The sequence below is a fragment of the Ornithorhynchus anatinus genome, chromosome X5, assembly GCF_004115215.2.
Source record: "Ornithorhynchus anatinus isolate Pmale09 chromosome X5, mOrnAna1.pri.v4, whole genome shotgun sequence".
NCBI lineage: Eukaryota > Metazoa > Chordata > Mammalia > Monotremata > Ornithorhynchidae > Ornithorhynchus > Ornithorhynchus anatinus.
The window spans coordinates 7,257,331-7,273,743 of NC_041753.1; the positions used below are offsets into that span (position 1 = coordinate 7,257,331).

At 55.5% G+C, this 16,413-nt stretch overlaps 1 protein-coding gene across 1 annotated transcript; it reads right to left on the minus strand.

Moving 5' to 3' along the window:
* Nucleotides 1-6,050: 6,050 nt before the first annotated feature.
* Nucleotides 6,051-16,144, minus strand: BCL6B (BCL6B transcription repressor). The gene is made up of 8 exons (XM_029055349.2): nt 15,883-16,144; nt 14,756-14,992; nt 13,533-13,877; nt 12,644-12,717; nt 11,441-11,611; nt 11,180-11,310; nt 10,281-10,418; nt 6,051-8,808 (listed from the first exon to the last, which is right to left on the minus strand). Exons 1-8 carry the CDS (start codon nt 16,059-16,061, stop codon nt 8,689-8,691), a joined length of 1,395 nt encoding a protein of 464 aa, XP_028911182.2. The 5' UTR covers nt 16,062-16,144; the 3' UTR covers nt 6,051-8,688.
* Between the last annotated feature and the right edge of the window lie 269 nt (nt 16,145-16,413).

Below are 16,413 nucleotides of genomic sequence, written 5' to 3' on the forward strand. Positions count from 1 at the left end.
CAACCTGATCACCTTGTATCCCCCCCCAGCGCTTAGAACAGTGCTTTGCACATACTAAGCGCCTAACAAATACCACCATTTTTTTTTAATCATTATTATAAGATAAGGAGCATTCTGAGGGGGCGAGGTCTTTCCAACCAGAGGGCGGGATCCACCGAACAAGGGAACTGTGTCCCTGCCCCAGGTTTATGCCTGGAATTTAGTAAACGCTTAACAAATACCATTAAAGGAAACCCACAAACAAAGGGCAGGGGTCCACCTACGCAGAGTGAAGGGAGGGGGGAGGTGAAACGACGGTGCACCACTCGACGGTGGGGAATCTTTTTCCCAGTCCCACTTTTTGCAATGCCGACTACATCCACAAGGGGTCAGCGCTGCGCCACAGGTAGGCGGGAAGAGGAAGGGCCTGGGGGTGGATTAGTGCAGAGCCGGCTGTGTCCACAAGGGGTCAGCCCTGCGCCACAGGTAGACAGGAGATGGAGACTGTGAGTTCGTTGGACTCAGGAATGTGTCTGTTTCTTGTTAGATTGTACTCTCCCAAGCGCTTGGTACAGTGCTTTGCACACAGTAAGCGCTCAATAAACACAACTGAATGGATGAATGAATGAGGGGCCTGGAGGTGGGTTGTTGCAGTTCCGTCTGTGTCCACAAGGGGTCAGCGCTGCGCCACAGGTGAGAGGAAAGAGGTGGGGCCTGGAGGTGGGTTGTTGCAGTGCCGGCTGTGTCCACAAGGGGTCAGCGCTGCGCCGCAGGTGGGAGGCGGAGACTGTGAGCTCGTCGTGGGCAGGAATGTGTCTATTTCTTGTTAGATTGTACTCTCCCAAGCGTTTGGTACAGTGCTTTGCACACAGTAAGCGCTCAATAAATACAGTTGAATGGATGAATGAATGAGGGGCCTGGAGGTGGGTTGTTGCAGTGCCGGCTGTGTCCACAAGGGGTCAGCGCTGCGCCGCAGGTGGGAGGGAGGCGGAGACTGTGAGCTCGTCGTGGGCAGGAATGTGTCTATTTCTTGTTAGATTGTACTCTCCCAAGCGTTTGGTACAGTGCTTTGCACACAGTAAGCGCTCAATAAATACAGTTGAATGGATGAATGAATGAGGGGCCTGGAGGTGGATTGTTGCAGTTCTGTCTGTGTCCACAAGGGGTCAGCGCTACGCCACAGGTGAGAGGAAAGAGGTGGGGCCTGGAGGTGGGTTGTTGCAGTGCCGGCTGTGTCCACAAGGGGTCAGCGCTGCGCCGCAGGTGGGAGGGAGGCGGAGACTGTGAGCTCGTCGTGGGCAGGAATGTGTCTATTTCTTGTTAGATTGTACTCTCCCAAGCGTTTGGTACAGTGTTTTGCACACAGTAAGCGCTCAATAAATACAATTGAATGAATGAATGAGGGGCCTGGAGGTAGATTGTTGCAGTTCCGCCTGTGTCCGCAAGGGGTCAGCGCTGCGCCAAGGTGAGAGGAAAGCGGAGGGGCCGGGAGGTGGATTATTGCAGTTCTGACTACGTCCACAAGAGGTCAGCGCTGCGCCGCAGGTGGGAGGGAGGCGGAGACAGAGAGCTCGCTGTGGGCAGGAATGTGTCTATTTCTTGTTAGATTGTACTCTCCCAAGCGTTTGGTACAGTGATTTGCACACAGTAAGCGCTCAATAAATACAATTGAATGAATGAATGAGGGGCCTGGAGGTGGATTGTTGCGGTTCCGCCTGTGTCCACAAGGGGTCAGCGCTGCGCCACAGGTGAGAGGAAAGAGGTGGGGCCGGGAGGTGGATTGTTGCAGTGCTGGCTGTGTCCACAAGGGGCCAGCGCTGCGCCACCGGTGAGAGGAAGGAGGTGGGGTCGGGAGGTGGATTGTTGCAGTGTCAGCTGTGTCCACAAGGGGTCAGCGTTGCGCCACAGGTGAGAGGAAGGGAGAGGCCTGGAAGGGGATTATTACAGTGCCGACTATGTCCACAAGGGGTCAGCCCTGCGCCGCAGTTTCATTCATTCATTCAATAGTATTTATTGAGCGCTTAATAATGTTGGTATTTGTTAATAATGTTGGTATTTGTTAAGCGCTTACTATGTGCCGAGCACTGTTCTAAGCGCTGGGGTAGACATAGGAGAATCAGGTTGTCCCACGTGGGGCTCACAGTCTTAATTCCCATTTTACAGATGAGGGAACTGAGGCACAGAGAAGTGAAGTGACTTGCCCACAGTCACACAGCTGCCAAGTGTTAGAGCTGGGATTCGAACTCATGAGCCCTGACTCCAAAGCCCACGCTCTTTCCACTGAGCCATGCTGCTTACTATGTGCAGAGCACTATACTAAGCCCTTGGAGAGTACAATTCGGCAACAGAGACAATAATAATAATGTTGGTATTTGTTAAGCGCTTATTACTATGTGCAGAGCACTGTTCTAAGCGCTGGGGTAAATACAGGGTCATCAGGTTGTCCCACGTGAGGCTCACAGTCTTCATCCCCATTTTACAGATGAGGGAACTGAGGCTCGGATAAGTGAAGTGACTTACCCACAGTCACACAGCTGACAAGTGGCAGAGCCGGGATTCGAACCTATGACCTATCCCCAAGCCCGGGCTCTTTCCACTGAGCCACACCCTATCCAACAATGGCTCACAGTCTAGAAGGGGGGAGACAGACAACAAAATAAAACATGTAGACAGGCATCAATACCATCAATATAAATAAATAGAATTATATATAGATATACACACATCATTAAGAAAATGAATATAATAATAAATATGTACATATATACACAAGTGCTGTGGAGCGGAGAGAGGGGCAGAACAGAGGGAAGGAGTCGGGGCGATGGGGAGGGGAGGAGCAGAGGAAAAGGGGGGCTCAGTCTGGGAAAGCCTCTTGGAGGAGGTGGGCTTTCAGTAAGGCATTGAAGGGGGGAAATGTGCTAGTTTGGCAGATTTGAGGAGGGAGGGCGTTCCAGGACAGAGGTAGGACGTGGGCCAGGTGGGAGGGAGGCGGAGACTGTGAGCTCGTTGTGGGCAGAATGTGTCTTTCTTGTTATATTGTACTCTTCCAAGCGCTTGGTACAGTGTCTTGCTCGCAGTAAACGCTCTATAAATACAATTGAATGAATGAATAAATGAATGAGTGACCTGGAGGTGGATTGTCGCAATGCCTCCTGCGTCCACAAGGGGTCAGCCCTGCGCCGCAGGTGGGCGGGAAGCGGAGGGGCCGGGAGGTAGCTTGTTGCAGTGAGGGACGCATCCACAAGGGGTCAGGCCTGCCCCACACGTGGGCGGCAGGGGCTGGGAGGGGCCGGGAGGGGCCGGGAGGGTCCCGCAGGGCCGTCGCTGAATCGGCCCCTGGGGACGAGCCGGCGGGAAGGCGGGAGAGGCCTCTACACACCTGTTTCCTGCCCTCTTTGGACCGCGACGGAGGAGGGAACAAAGCAGGGGCTCCCGGAGAAAGGAAATCGAGGCCAGGACGCCCGGGTTCCCGAAGGGAGCTGGGGAGCAGATCTCCTGGGTCCTGGAAGGTGGCAATCAGTTAGTCGTATTTACTGAGCGCTTACTGTGCGCAGAGCACTGGACTAAGGGCTTGGGAGAAAAGCAGCGTGGTCTAGTGGATAGGGCCCGGGCCTGGGAGTCAGAAGGACCTAGGTTCTAATCCCGGCCCCACTACTTGTCTGCTGTGTGACCTTGGGCAAGTCACTTCACTGGGCCTTAGTTCCCTCATCCGTAAAATGGGGGCTAAGACTGTGAGTCCCATGTGGGACAAGAACTGTGTCTAACTCGATTAGCCTTTATCTACCCCAGTGCTTAGAACAGTGCTTGACACCTAGTAAGTGCTCAACAAATATCATTATATTATGTTTCCTGCTCCTCTCCCGCTCCCTTCTACGGCACTTTGACTTGCTCCCTTTCATTCGTTCAGCTGCTCCCAGCTCCACAGCACTTATGTCCATAGCTGTAATTTTATTTATATTATTCATTCATTCAATCGTATTTATCGAGCGCTTACTGTGCGCTTGGGAGACTACACTACAACAATAGTCACATTCCCTGCCCACAACAAGTTTACAGTCCTGGGGGTGTGGGGGAGAGACAGACATCAATACAAATAACTAAAATGACAGATATGGACATAAGTGCTGTGGGGCTGGGAGCAGGGAAAGAGGAAAGGAGCAAGTCAGGACGATGGAGAAGGGAGTGGGAGAAGAGGAAAGGGGGGTTTAGTCTGGGAAGGCCTCTTGGAGGAGATGGGCCTTCAATAAGACTTTGAAGGGGGCGATGACTCTCTCCCCCTCTAGACTGTAAGCTCATTACACAGGAAAGCTGTTATATTGTTCTCTTGTCCTCTCAGGGCTCAAGTGCCCTGCATACAGAAAGCATTCAATAAATACAATTGACTAGCTGCCCACGATGAGCTTACAGTCTAGGCAGGTGAGATCAGATGCTTAGGGTCCCCAAAATGGAATGTGTAGGGGTTGGGGGGTTCCAGGAGGAATCCAGTGGGGCTGGGGGAGTCAGTGGTCCAATCTGGTGACCAGCTGCCCCAAACCCTATGTGCCCAGCTCCACCTCCGCCTCTTCCGTTCCCAGCAACAGGAAGCCAATGAACAAGTCACTGGGTTTAAAAATAACCGGGGAGAGGAAGGGCAGAGCTGGGCTGATTACAACATCCTCCACCCTGCACCCTTCCATTTGGGTGGGAGAGAGCCTTCTTCTTTGCAGAGCCTAGGAGCCTGAGGGAGCCAGTCCTCGGGGCCACAGACAGTCAATCCTATTTATTGAGCACTTCCTATGTGCAGAGCACTGGACGAAGCACGTGGAAGCGGACATCAGAGGTGTAGTCAAAGCCCAGAGTCCCGTTCACCAGCCTGTAGCGTTCTCTCCCAGCTCTGCTCCCTTCCTGGTGGGGTGGGGGGCCATTCCATTCTCTCCCAGCCTCCCCCCATTCCACACTTCAGAATCTGCACTCTCGAGTTTTCTCCTCCAGCCTAGTAGGGAGGAAAGGCAGAGTGGACGGAAAGAGTGGCAAACGCATTTATCCAAGCTTGCACCTGGGAGAGCCCCTCTGAGGGTTTCTGGGTTTTTGAAAAGCAGCGTGGACTAGTGGAAAGAGCCCAGGCCTGGGGGGCAGAAGGGCCTGGGTTCTGAGCCCATCTGCACCACTTGTCTGCTGGGTGATCTTGGGTGAGTCACTTCTCAGTGCCTCAGTTCCCTCATCTGTAAAATGGAGTTGAAGCCTGTGAGCCCCATGTGCGACAGGGACTGAGTCCAACCTGATCAGCATATATCTAACCTAGCGCTTCGTACAAACCCTGGCACATAGTAAGTGCTTAACAAATACCATAAAAAACACACCATATTAATGTCCATTTCCCCCTCTAGACTGTAAGCTCCTTGTGGGCAGGGAACATGTCTACCTATTCTGTGTAGCCTACTTTCATCTGTAATATAGGGATGAAGACTGTGAGCCCCATGTGGGACATACACTGGGTCCAACCTGATTTGCTCATATCTACCCCGGTGCTTAGAACAGCACCTGGCAATTAGCACTTAACAAATACCACAATTATGATGACTCTCCCAAGGGCTTAGTCCAGTGCTCCCCACCCAGACGGCACTCAATAAATAGCATTGATCGATTGATTCTGGTTCCCCGCCACTCTGCTGGCCCTGTCCCCAGCATCGTGCCCACCCCAGCTGGTAAAAAGATGTAGCCTCTCCCTCCCTCGCACCACCAGGTCAAACCAGCACTGCTTGGTCTCCTCCCTGGACAGGAAATGACTTCATGAGGACCGGATGCAGGTGGCTCCGGGAGAGCCTTGTGACATCACAGGTTCTTTGGTTCCCGGGACAATGAGCCGGAAGGCGAGGGAGGGGTGGGGGGCTGGGAGAGCAGAGCATGATCTAGGGCTCTGGAGGGGCAGTCACTGCCTGGAATCAGACGTGGGGGGAAGGGGGAAGAGAAGTGGAGGAGTTGGAGCATGACCGGGGAAGGTGGGGGGTCGGCAGGAAGGTCTTGGAACCAGAAGAAAACTCAGGTGTCCACTTTCCCAGATCCCAGGTCTCTAACACATGAGCGGACACCAATGACCATTGAGCTTCTTTATTACAGCTGGGCAGAGTGTGGTTACAGCTGAGCAGGCTGATTGCTCTCCCCTCTAGATACACAGACACACACAGGCACACACCCCTCATATTCTTGCATACACTCCACTTTCATCTCCAATCAGTTTTAGCTCTTACCCCATCCACCTTCCTCTGACACCCCAGAGTGAACACTTCTCCTATACCATTTTCCTAGGTCTTCCCCGCATCACGTGGTCTTCTCTCTTTCGGGGTGATGCTTAGTGAGCCTCATCACCCCAGGGTTGGGAAGGAACAGCATAGGAGGGGAAATCCTGCTTACTCAAATTTCCTAGGGTGGGGTGGGGGTGGGAAGAAGAAAACAGGGCAGGTAGAATGTCTCTCTCCTGGAACCAGGATCTCAAACTGGGAACTTGTAATCCCAGGGGTTGGGGTGGGGGGGCGCAGAGGTCCCAGCCTGGCGATTGATCCACCCCCCCACCCCCCACCCATTGCGAATGAACCCCAAATCTGGTCCTCCACCTTTTGGGAGCAGCAACAGTGACACCCACCCTAGTCCTCTGCCTCCTTTGCCTATCAGAAAAGAGGCCTCTTCTCAACCCATTCAACCCAACCTAGGATTTCCACCAGGCAAGCAGACCCACAGTCCATTCTGTGGCGCCCTCCTCCCATCCCCAGTACTCCTAAGCCTAAACCTCACCCTGATGGACCAATTCCCATTATCCCCTGGTCCAACTAGACTCCACCCTCCCAACCATCTGATCCCCATCAGGAACGGCCATCCGGTCCATGAGCCATAAGCCACCCTCCCTCGGCAATTGCTCCTGTAATGGACCAGTCACCATAAGGCCTCCACTCCGCAAAACCCGTCACAGGCATTCGATCACTTTCAGTCCCGTAGCCATCCTCAAACTGACCGATCCACAAACACTAATCAATCACTCCTTTCCTTTCATCTCGTCCATTCTCTCACCAGCCAGTCAGGTGTCTGGGTTATTTCTCTCCCCTCGAGGACCTCCAAAAGGCGGCTGGAATCATGAGAAAGGGAGCCTTCCTCCCTAGTCCTTCGGCTTTCCTTTGGATTATCCATAACCCTTTCAGAACATTTTTAAGGTCCAGATCTAACTCTGGAACCATTAACGGGGGGATGAGGGCTCTGCAGAGGGTCTCAGACCCATCTCTAGAACTCCGGTGGGGGGTCAGAGACACCTAACTGGAAGCAGCTCTCAGAAAACCAGGGAGTGGCATCAACGACTTGTTCTAGAACCCTCTCTAGAACAAAAAACCGTATCCAAGTGCCAAAGACTTCTAGAACGAAAGAGAGGGTCTCAGACCCGATTCTACAGCAAGACAGACTCCAAACTTGGGGCTAGCCCACATGAGAGGTCAAGTCTTTCTGGAAGGATATTTTTAAGAGAAAAAAATTAAAATAAAATAAAATAAAAAAGCAAGAGTCAGAGTTCCAGAATCCCAGAGGGCTTGCTCTAAAATGCCCGGGGGGGTGGGGGGGGTGTTGATTTAGACCCTCCTTTAGAGGGGAGCCTTGATCCGATTTTTAAGTATTCTGGGACTCGCAACATTCTAAAATACCAGAGAGGAGACTGACTTAGTGCTAAAACCCCAAAGGTTACCAGACCTGGTTCCCCAATTAAGGAAGAATCTGGGAGAAGCTAGGTTCTCCCATCCAAGGCCAGGCCAGTACTATAAGAAGTGAGGGGCTCAGGGGTCCCCCGTAAGTCTTCCACAACCAACTCCTACAGGCCATGGAGTCCTAGAACCTGTACAGTCCTTCTATGAAGGGACCTAAGTCACTTTCAGAGTCTCAGACCTGTTTGGAAGCATTCTTCTCTTCTCAAGAGCACCTAGCCTTTTAAAACAGGATAGATCACAGATCCAGTTCTAGACCCTCCTTAGGAGCGGTTTTCCAGATCTGGCCCCACCCGACTCTAGAACACAAGAGGTTCCAGACCTCTTCTAAAGTAGCTGCTAGAGCCTGCCAGGCAGCAGGGGTCAAGACATTAAAAGAAGAAACTGACTTCGAAAGAGACTTCTCTTCCAAGCCGGGTGGTAGTATGGGCTGATGGTAGGCTCCGCCTGCGGAGCAGTGACCTCATTTCCTATGGAAAGCAAAGTCACTTCCTGCCACACACCCCCTTCCCAGCGGGATGCAGGAGGTGAGGGAGGAGAGGGAATGCTGAAGGGAAATCGGGCAGTCTCCCCACATCCCTGCATCCATCATGTCCCATCTCCTTCTCCCGGGGTGGGGTTGGGAAAGAACCTAATGGGGAAGGGTCCTCCCTAGCCCTGGGCCCCAATAAATTATATTTACAGAGGAGCAGTGGTAGAAGGGATGTCCTGCCTCCTCCCTGCTCCATCAGCTCCTGGGGGACCCAGGGGTCCTCCTCCCCCAACAAACGCACACTCAAACAGGAGTGGTGCAGGGAAAGAGAGAGATTTCGACCAGCGAAATGGCTGCAGACCCCCCGGCCTGGGTCTGTTACCCCTGCTCTCCCTTCAGGGCCCCCGGGGTCCTGCTCCCCAGCCCCCACCAGGAACCCAGAGGTCCTGCCTATCCAGCCCCCAGTGGCAAGGCGAGGGTTGGGGGGCGGTTGGGGTGGATGGGGACAGAGGGGCCCGGGTCTCAGCAGGGGGCCCCCGGGACGTGGTAGCGGATCTTGGTGTTGGTGGCGGCCCCGTGCTTCTGTCGCAGGTGGAGGCGCAGTTGGCTCTTGTGGCGGAAGTGCAGGTCACATGGCTCGCACTGGACAGGAGAAGCGGGAGGAAGAAATGATCTGGCGTTGGGCAGGGATAATGCCTCCCAATATTGTACTCTCCCAAGATCTTAGCACCATGCTCTGCACAGAGTGAGCCCTCAATAAATACAATTGACTGGTTGGTGAGCCCTCAATAAATAGCAATTGATTGGGCTCTGCCACCTGTCTGCTGGGTGACCTTGAGCAAGTCACTTCACTTAATGATAATAATAACTGTGGTATTTGTTAAGTGCTTACTATATGCCAGGCACTGAACTTAGTGCTGGGGGGGGGGCACGACAAGCAAATCGGGTTGGACACAGTCCCTGTCCCACGTGGGGTTCCCAGTCTCGATCCCCATTTTACAGATAAGGTCGCTGAGGCCCAGAGAAATGAAGTGACTTGCCCAAGATCACCCAGCAGACAAGTGGCGGTGGCGGAATTAGAACCCATAACCTTCTGACTTCCAGGCCCGTGCTCCAGCCCCTATACCATGCGGCTCATCTCTGGTACTCAATTCCCTCATCCGTAGAATGGGGACTAAGACTGCAAACCCCATGTGAGACAGGGACCGTGTCCAATCCGCTTAGCTTGGATCCACCCCCGTGCTTGGTACGGTGCCTGGCACATAGTATGTGCTTAACAAATGCCATTTTAAAAAAGCGTTCTGCACACAGTAAACCCTTCCTTCATAAATACGATTGACAGGACTTGGCCACCTGTCTGCTGTGTGACCTCGGGGAAGTCGCTTTACTTCTCTGCCTCCGCTACCTCACCTGTAAAATGGGGATGGAAAGGATGAGCCCCATGTGGGACCTGGACTGTGTTCAACCTGATTAGGTTGTTCCAACCTGATTATGTTGTATCTCACCTAGTGCTTAGTACAGTGCCTAACGAATACCATTAAAAAAATCCATATATATATATACACATGAACAGACTTGTCTTGCATTTGTTAAGTGCTTACTATGTGCAAAGCACTGTTCTAAGCGCTGGGGGATACAAGGTGATCAGGTTGTCCCACGTGGGGCTCACAGTTTTAATCCCCATTTTACAGATGAGGTAACTGAGGCACAGAGAAGTTAAGTGACTTGCCCAAAGTCACACAGCTGGCAAGCGGCGGAGCCGGGATTCGAACCCATGAACTCTGACTCCCAAGCCTGGGCTCTTTCCACTGTACCATGCTGCTTCTCTAATTCTCCCACACTCTGGTGGCTCAATGGAAAGAGCCCGGGCTTTGGAGTCAGAGGTCATGGGTTCGAATCCCGTCTCGGCCACTTGTCAGCTGTGTGACTTTGGGCAAGTCACTTAACTTCTCGGTGCCTCAGTTACCTCATCTGTAAAATGGGGATTAGTACTGTGAGCCCCGCGTGGGACAACCTGATTCCCCTCTGTCTACCCCAGCGCTTAGAACAGTGCTCGGCAAATACCAACATTATTATTAAGGGGGAAGCTTGGGGCCCGCCCCGCCGGTACCCACGTGGTAGGGCTTCTCGCCGGTGTGGATCCGCACGTGGCTCTTGAGGGTCTGCAGGTGTCGGAAGCGCGTGCCGCAGGTGGGGCAGGGGTAGGGCTTCTCCCCGGTGTGGATGAGCACGTGAGCCCGCAGGTGCGCCACCTGCAGGACGGCGGCGGCCGGGGGCTGAGACGGCCCCGCCCCCTCCCAGCTGGATGACGTCATCCGGGGGGGGCGGGGATTCCTGCCCCGCCCTCACAGCCTCACCCGGGGGACTTTCCTTCGAAGGAGCCACCGGAATCGCCTCCCCGGCATCGTCTAACGCCGCCATTCCTTCTCAGAAGCGCCCCACCCGCCCATACCAATAAATCATATTTATAGAGGAACAGCGGCAGAAGAGACGTCCTGCCTCCCTGCTCCATCAGCCCCAGGAGGCCCTCCTCTCCTCCTCCCAATGGCACCAGGCCCCTCTTCTTCCTCCCACCACCACCCCGAGCCCCGTCCCCTTCTCCTCTTCCTCCTCCCCCAGCGCCAGGCTACCTCCCCTCCTCCTCCTCGAGCCAGGCTTCGTGCCCCTCCTCTTCCTCCTCCTCCTCGCGCCAGGTGTCGTGCCCCCTCCTCCTCGTGCCAGGCCTCGTGCCCCCACCTCGTCCTCCTCCTCGTGCCAGTCCTCATGCCCCCTCCTCCTCCTCACACCGGGCTTCATGCCCCCTCCTCCTCCTCTCACTAGGCCTCATGCCCCCTCCTCCTCTCCCTGATGCCAGCCCCCGCCCCTTCACTCTTCTTCCTCCCCTCAGGGCCAGGCCCCGCCTCCACCTGCCCCCTCTTCTTCCTCCTCCCCCCAGCCCCGACCCCCTCATCCTCCCTGCCCCGCACTCCCCCTACATGCCCCTCGCCCACCCCCCCGGCTGGCGGAGCTATACCTGCACAAAGCGGGAGCCACAGGTGTCGCACTTGTAGGGTTTCTCCCCGGAGTGGATGCGGCTGTGCGTTTTGAGGTTGGCCGGGCGGTTAAACTGTGCCCCGCAGATGGAGCAGTGGTAGGGCTTCTCTCCTGAGAGAGAGAAAGGGGGACACACAGCAGGGGCTGGGGGGGGCATGGAGTGACGAGGACCAACCCGAAAAATGCCCCTTCCTGGGTGCCAGAGTCCCCGGTAGCACACCCCAACCCATTTGGCCCGTACCTGTGTGCACCGCCCGGTGGCTGGCCAGGTTGCCCTTATAGCGGAAAGCGGAGCGGCACAGCTGGCACTTGTAGGGCTTGTCCTCCGCCGAGGCCGGGGGTCCCACACCCCCCGCCCCACCCTCCTCCGGGCAGGGCAGCTCACAGTCGTGGCAGCTGAAGAGGCCACTCCCTGTAATAATAATGATGGCATTTGTTAAACGCTTACTATGTGCCAGGCACTGTACTAAGCGCTGGGGTAGATATAAGCAAATCAGGTTGGACAGAGTCCCTGTCCCACATGGTGTTCACAATCTCTATCCCCATTTTACAAATAAGGTAACTGAGGTACAGAGAAGTAAAGTGACTTGTCCAGTGGCAGAGTTGGGATTAAAACCCATGACCTTCTGACTCCCAGGCCCGTGCTCTTGCCACTACACCATGCTGCTTCTCCTGTAGATCATCGTCAGGGTTGGGGAGGCCAGAATTGGGGGACGGAGGTTAGGGGTTCCTCTAGAACACCAACCCCAGAGGGACCAATCTCCCCCAACCACCAACTAAGGCCCAGGGCTTCTTGCTCCACCCACCCCCTGCTAAAGAACTGAAACCGGTGACCAAGGCAAGGGCAGGGACAGAGGGCAAGGGTTTCCTCCCGGCCTCCCACCCTTTTTCTCTTTTCTCTCCCGTTCCTGCGCAGAACATATTCCTTCGCACCTTATCAAAACACTTGCCACCTCCCTTCTTTCCTCCTCATATCCGACAGACAATGACTCTCCCTGCTTCAAAGCTTTCTTGAAGGCCCATCTCCCCCAAGACGCCTTCCCTGATTAAGCCCTCCTTTCCTCTTCTCCCACTTCCTTCTGTGACTTCCTGACTTGCTTCTTTACTCATCCCCCCTCCCTGACCCACAGCACATTTGTCGTTTATTTATTTTTATTAATGTCTATCTCCCCCTCTAGAATGTAAGCCCCCTGTGGGCAGGGAAAGTGTCTGTTATACTGTCCTCTCCCAAGCACTTAGTCCAGTGCTTCACACACAGTAAGCGCTCAATAAAGATGATTGATGACTGACTACACATCTCCCCTGTTGTCACCCCTCGGGTGAGGGGATCCGGGGACCCTCCCGCCTGCCTGCTTGCTCAGAATGGGTGCCTCCCTAGGCAACTCCTGCCAATAACTCAGGCAGAGCACTGTACTAAGCGCTTGGTAATGGAGGTGCGGCTCACCTGACTGTGGGCGGGGGGATCCGGGTGCCCCATTTCCTGGGTGTCCTAGCAGCAGGTGGGGGGCCGGGGACAGCCTGCAGAGAAGCGAGGGGGGGAGGCTTGTTACGTCTGCTAGTCCAGTTATCTTGGATTCTCTCAAGCGCTTAGTACAGTGCTCTGCACGTAATAAGTGCTCAATAAATACCACTGAGTGATTGATTGAGGCGGGACTCCCTAAATTGAAGAGCCCATCCGCTGCCCTCCCCGGGCAGAGTAAAGGCCAAATCCGTTAGCCCTGTCCCCATGACGTAAGCCCCACCCCCTCCATCCCACATCAGACCTAAGGCCTGTATAATGCTTTTGCCTCCCCTTCTCCCCCGAAGTGAGCCCCCTCCCCTTAAAGCCATAAATCTCCTGCCACGCTGTTTCTAGGCCACAGCCCTTTTGTGGTCGGTTAGGCTCGCCCACCCCCTCCCAGGCCTCGCCCCAAGCACCGCTTTTCAGGCCGCATCTCCCTCCTTGGCTTTAGCTGTCCTGATAATTGTGCTATTTATTAAGTGCTTAAGTGGTCCATCTCCTCCAAGAAGCCTTCCCTGACTAAGCCCTCCTTTGATCTTCTCACTCTCCCTCTGCATTGCCCTGATTTGCTCCCTTTATTATTCCCCATCCCAGCCCCATAGCACTTATGTCCATATTTGTCATTTATTTATCTATTTATGTTAATGCCTGACTAGACTATTAGTTTGTTGTGGACAGGGAATGTGTTTATTTATTGTTCTCGTGGACCCTCTAAAGTGCTTAGGTCAATGTTCTGCACACAGTGAGTACTCAATAAATATGACTGAGTGAATGAATGAATGGGTACGGAGTTGCACCAACCCTGCCCTCCTACCTAGCCCTGCCCTCCTACCTTTGCTGGGGGCTGGGGCCAGCTCCGGGCCCCTCCTCCCCGCTGCTCCCCGAGGCCTCGTCCCCGCTGGGGGGCTGGACCGGGGGTCTCTGCTCTGCGGCCGCCCCATCTTCCCCCAGGCGGTTCCGGCCCTGGGAGGCCCGAGAGTTGAGCACGATGAACTTGTACTTCTTCCAGTTGCAGGCCTTGGGGTCGGGGCTGGGGGGATCGGGTGGGGCGCGGCCACAGCTGCGGGACTCCGTCGGGGGGTCCGGGTGCCCCTCGGAGCAGCGGGGGCTGCCGGGGGGTGGACGGGCAGGGGGCTCGGCCCCGGGGGGTCTCAAGGAGACGGTCCCTGGCTCATAGCTGAGCCAGAGTAAAGAGAAACAGAGAGAATGAGAGGGAGGGGGAGAGAGAGAGGATGACAATAACAATAATAATAATAATAATGGTACTGGTTAAGTGCTTATCGTATGTCAAGCACTGTTCTAAGTGCTGGGTAAATCGGATAATACAAGGTAAATTGGGTTAGACACAGTCCCTGTCCCACCGGGGCTCCCATGAGGGACAGATGAGGGAATTGAGGCCCAGAGAAGTGAAGTGATTCACCCAACGGTTCACAGCAGACAAGTGACAGAGCTGGGATTAGAACCCATGACCTTCTGACTCTCAGGCCCCGGGTTCACTGCACTAAGCCTCGCTGCTTCCCAGGGTGCTGTCTTCCTCGTCGTCTACCTCCCTCTTTCAATTGTACTTATTGAGCGCTTACTGTACTAAACGCTTAGGACAATACAATATAAAAACAAACAGGCACATTCCTTCCCACAGCGAGCTCACAGTCTAGAGGGGGAGACAGACATTAATAGAAATAAATAAATAAATTCCAGATATATACACAGTTATATACAGCACGGTATAATGTACAGAGCCCAGGGCCTGGGATTCAGAAGGTCATGGGTTCTAATCATGGCTCTACCACTTGTCTGCTGTGTGACCTTGGCGAGTCACTTCATTTCTCTGGGCCTCAGTTCTCTCATCTGTAAAATAGGGATTGAGACCATGAGCCCCAAGTGGGACAGGGATTATGTTCCATCCAATTTGCTTGTACCCACCCCAGCGCTTTAGTACAGTGCCTGGCACAGCGTAAGCACTTAACAAATACCACTATTATTATTATTATTATTAATTATTCTCAGGTTGGGGGGACCCCCAGCCCCTGCCCCCCTCCAGTCTCCCTGGCTCACCTGGCCTGGAGGAAGCGATGACAGGCCTGGACCACGTGGTCCATCTGCAGGTAAGTGGCGGCGGCCAGCACGGCCGGGGCGGTGGCCAGGGAGAGCCGGAGGCGCGACGTGTACATGAAGTCCAACAGCGGGGCGAACCCACCTGCCTCCGCCCCGCCCGGCAGGGACAGCACGTCCACCCCGCCAACCCCGCCAACGATGCCCCGCCGCTCCCGGAAAATCGAGTAGAAGAAGCCGCTGCCGCCCGCGGAGAGAAAGCAGAAAGGAAGGCGTCGATCCTCTGTCCCCCGCCCCGCCAGGAGAAAGGAGATAGGAGGGGGTCGATCCCTTGACACCCTCCTCCCCACCCCGAAACTCCTCCCATTGGTGCCAGCTGAGCCCTGCCCACTCATCCTGCCCAGCTCCGGACAGTGTTTGCCTGGGAAGCGCGGGCTAGGTGGCCACCAGCTCTCCCTTCCCGTTAGCTCTGCCCACTAACTCAGTTTCCTGTAGCCCCCACGCTTCTCCCCAGGCCCCTAATTCCCAATGCACCCTATCCCCCTTGCCTCTGCCTCGGCAGGGCCTCTCTGTTTCTCTCTCTCCCCCCCCCCCCAACCACCCTCCCCCCCAGGTGGCTTCCATTCTTCTCTGCCTTCCTGGTCCTAGGCCAATCTATGCCCTCTCACCCACCCAGTCCCGGGCCTCCCTGCCACCCTGGTACTCCGCCATCCCAGCCGCCCTGGTCCCAAGCTTCTCTGCCATTCTGTCTCCCCAGACACTGTGCTTCCAAACTGCCCTGATGGCAGGCTTCTATTCCTTCTTGCCCTCCATGCCGTACTACCTTCTGATAACCAGTCCTGGGCCTTCCTGCCCCTCTGGTCTTGAGCTTCCATGTCTTCCTGCCACCCCGGTCCTGGGCTTCCCTGGTTCCCTGCCACCCTGGTCCTGGGCTTCCCTGGCTCCCTGCCAACATGGTCGCGGGCCTCCCTGGCTCCCTGCCACCTTGATCTTGGCCTCCCTGGATCCCTGGCTCTCTAGGTCCAAGCTTCTCTGTACTGTCTCCTACACAATTCTGCCCCTCTGCTCCAAGCCACCCAGGCCTCCCGCCCACCCACCTCTCTCCTGCCCAGCCCTCGGGGACCCCGCACCTGCAGGCAGTGAGCACGGCCTTGTGTGCGCGGAGCGGGCGTCCAGCCACCAGCAGGGTGACATCGGTGAGCGTCCCCCGCAGCCGCAGCTCGTTCAGGTTGAGCAGCACGTCGGCCGCGTGGCGCGTGAACTCGCGGACGGAACCCCCGCTGCCCCCCAGGGCCTCCACCGACCCCATGCCCGCACCCTGGGGGGACCCCGGGGAAGACCCGGGAGGCTGGGAAGGGCTGGGGTGGGGGCGGGTGGAAAGTCAGGCCCGAGCTGCCCCCTTCCCCAGGGCCCTTCTCCCCCTCGGCCCCAGAAGCCCCCTCCCCGCCCTCCTCTGTGAAGCCCCCAGCTCTCACCCCTGTCCAGCAGGGGCCTGGGCTTCTCCTCTCATGGGGGGGCGGGGGAGGAGTCTGTCCGTGCTGGAGATCCCGGCTCCTTTATAAAGTCGGGATGGGGAAGGAGGGGGCGGGAAGGCCGGACGCCTGGGTCGGCATCCTTCCTGCCTCCCCCCCGCCCCCCACCGGCTCCCTAGCTGTGTGGGG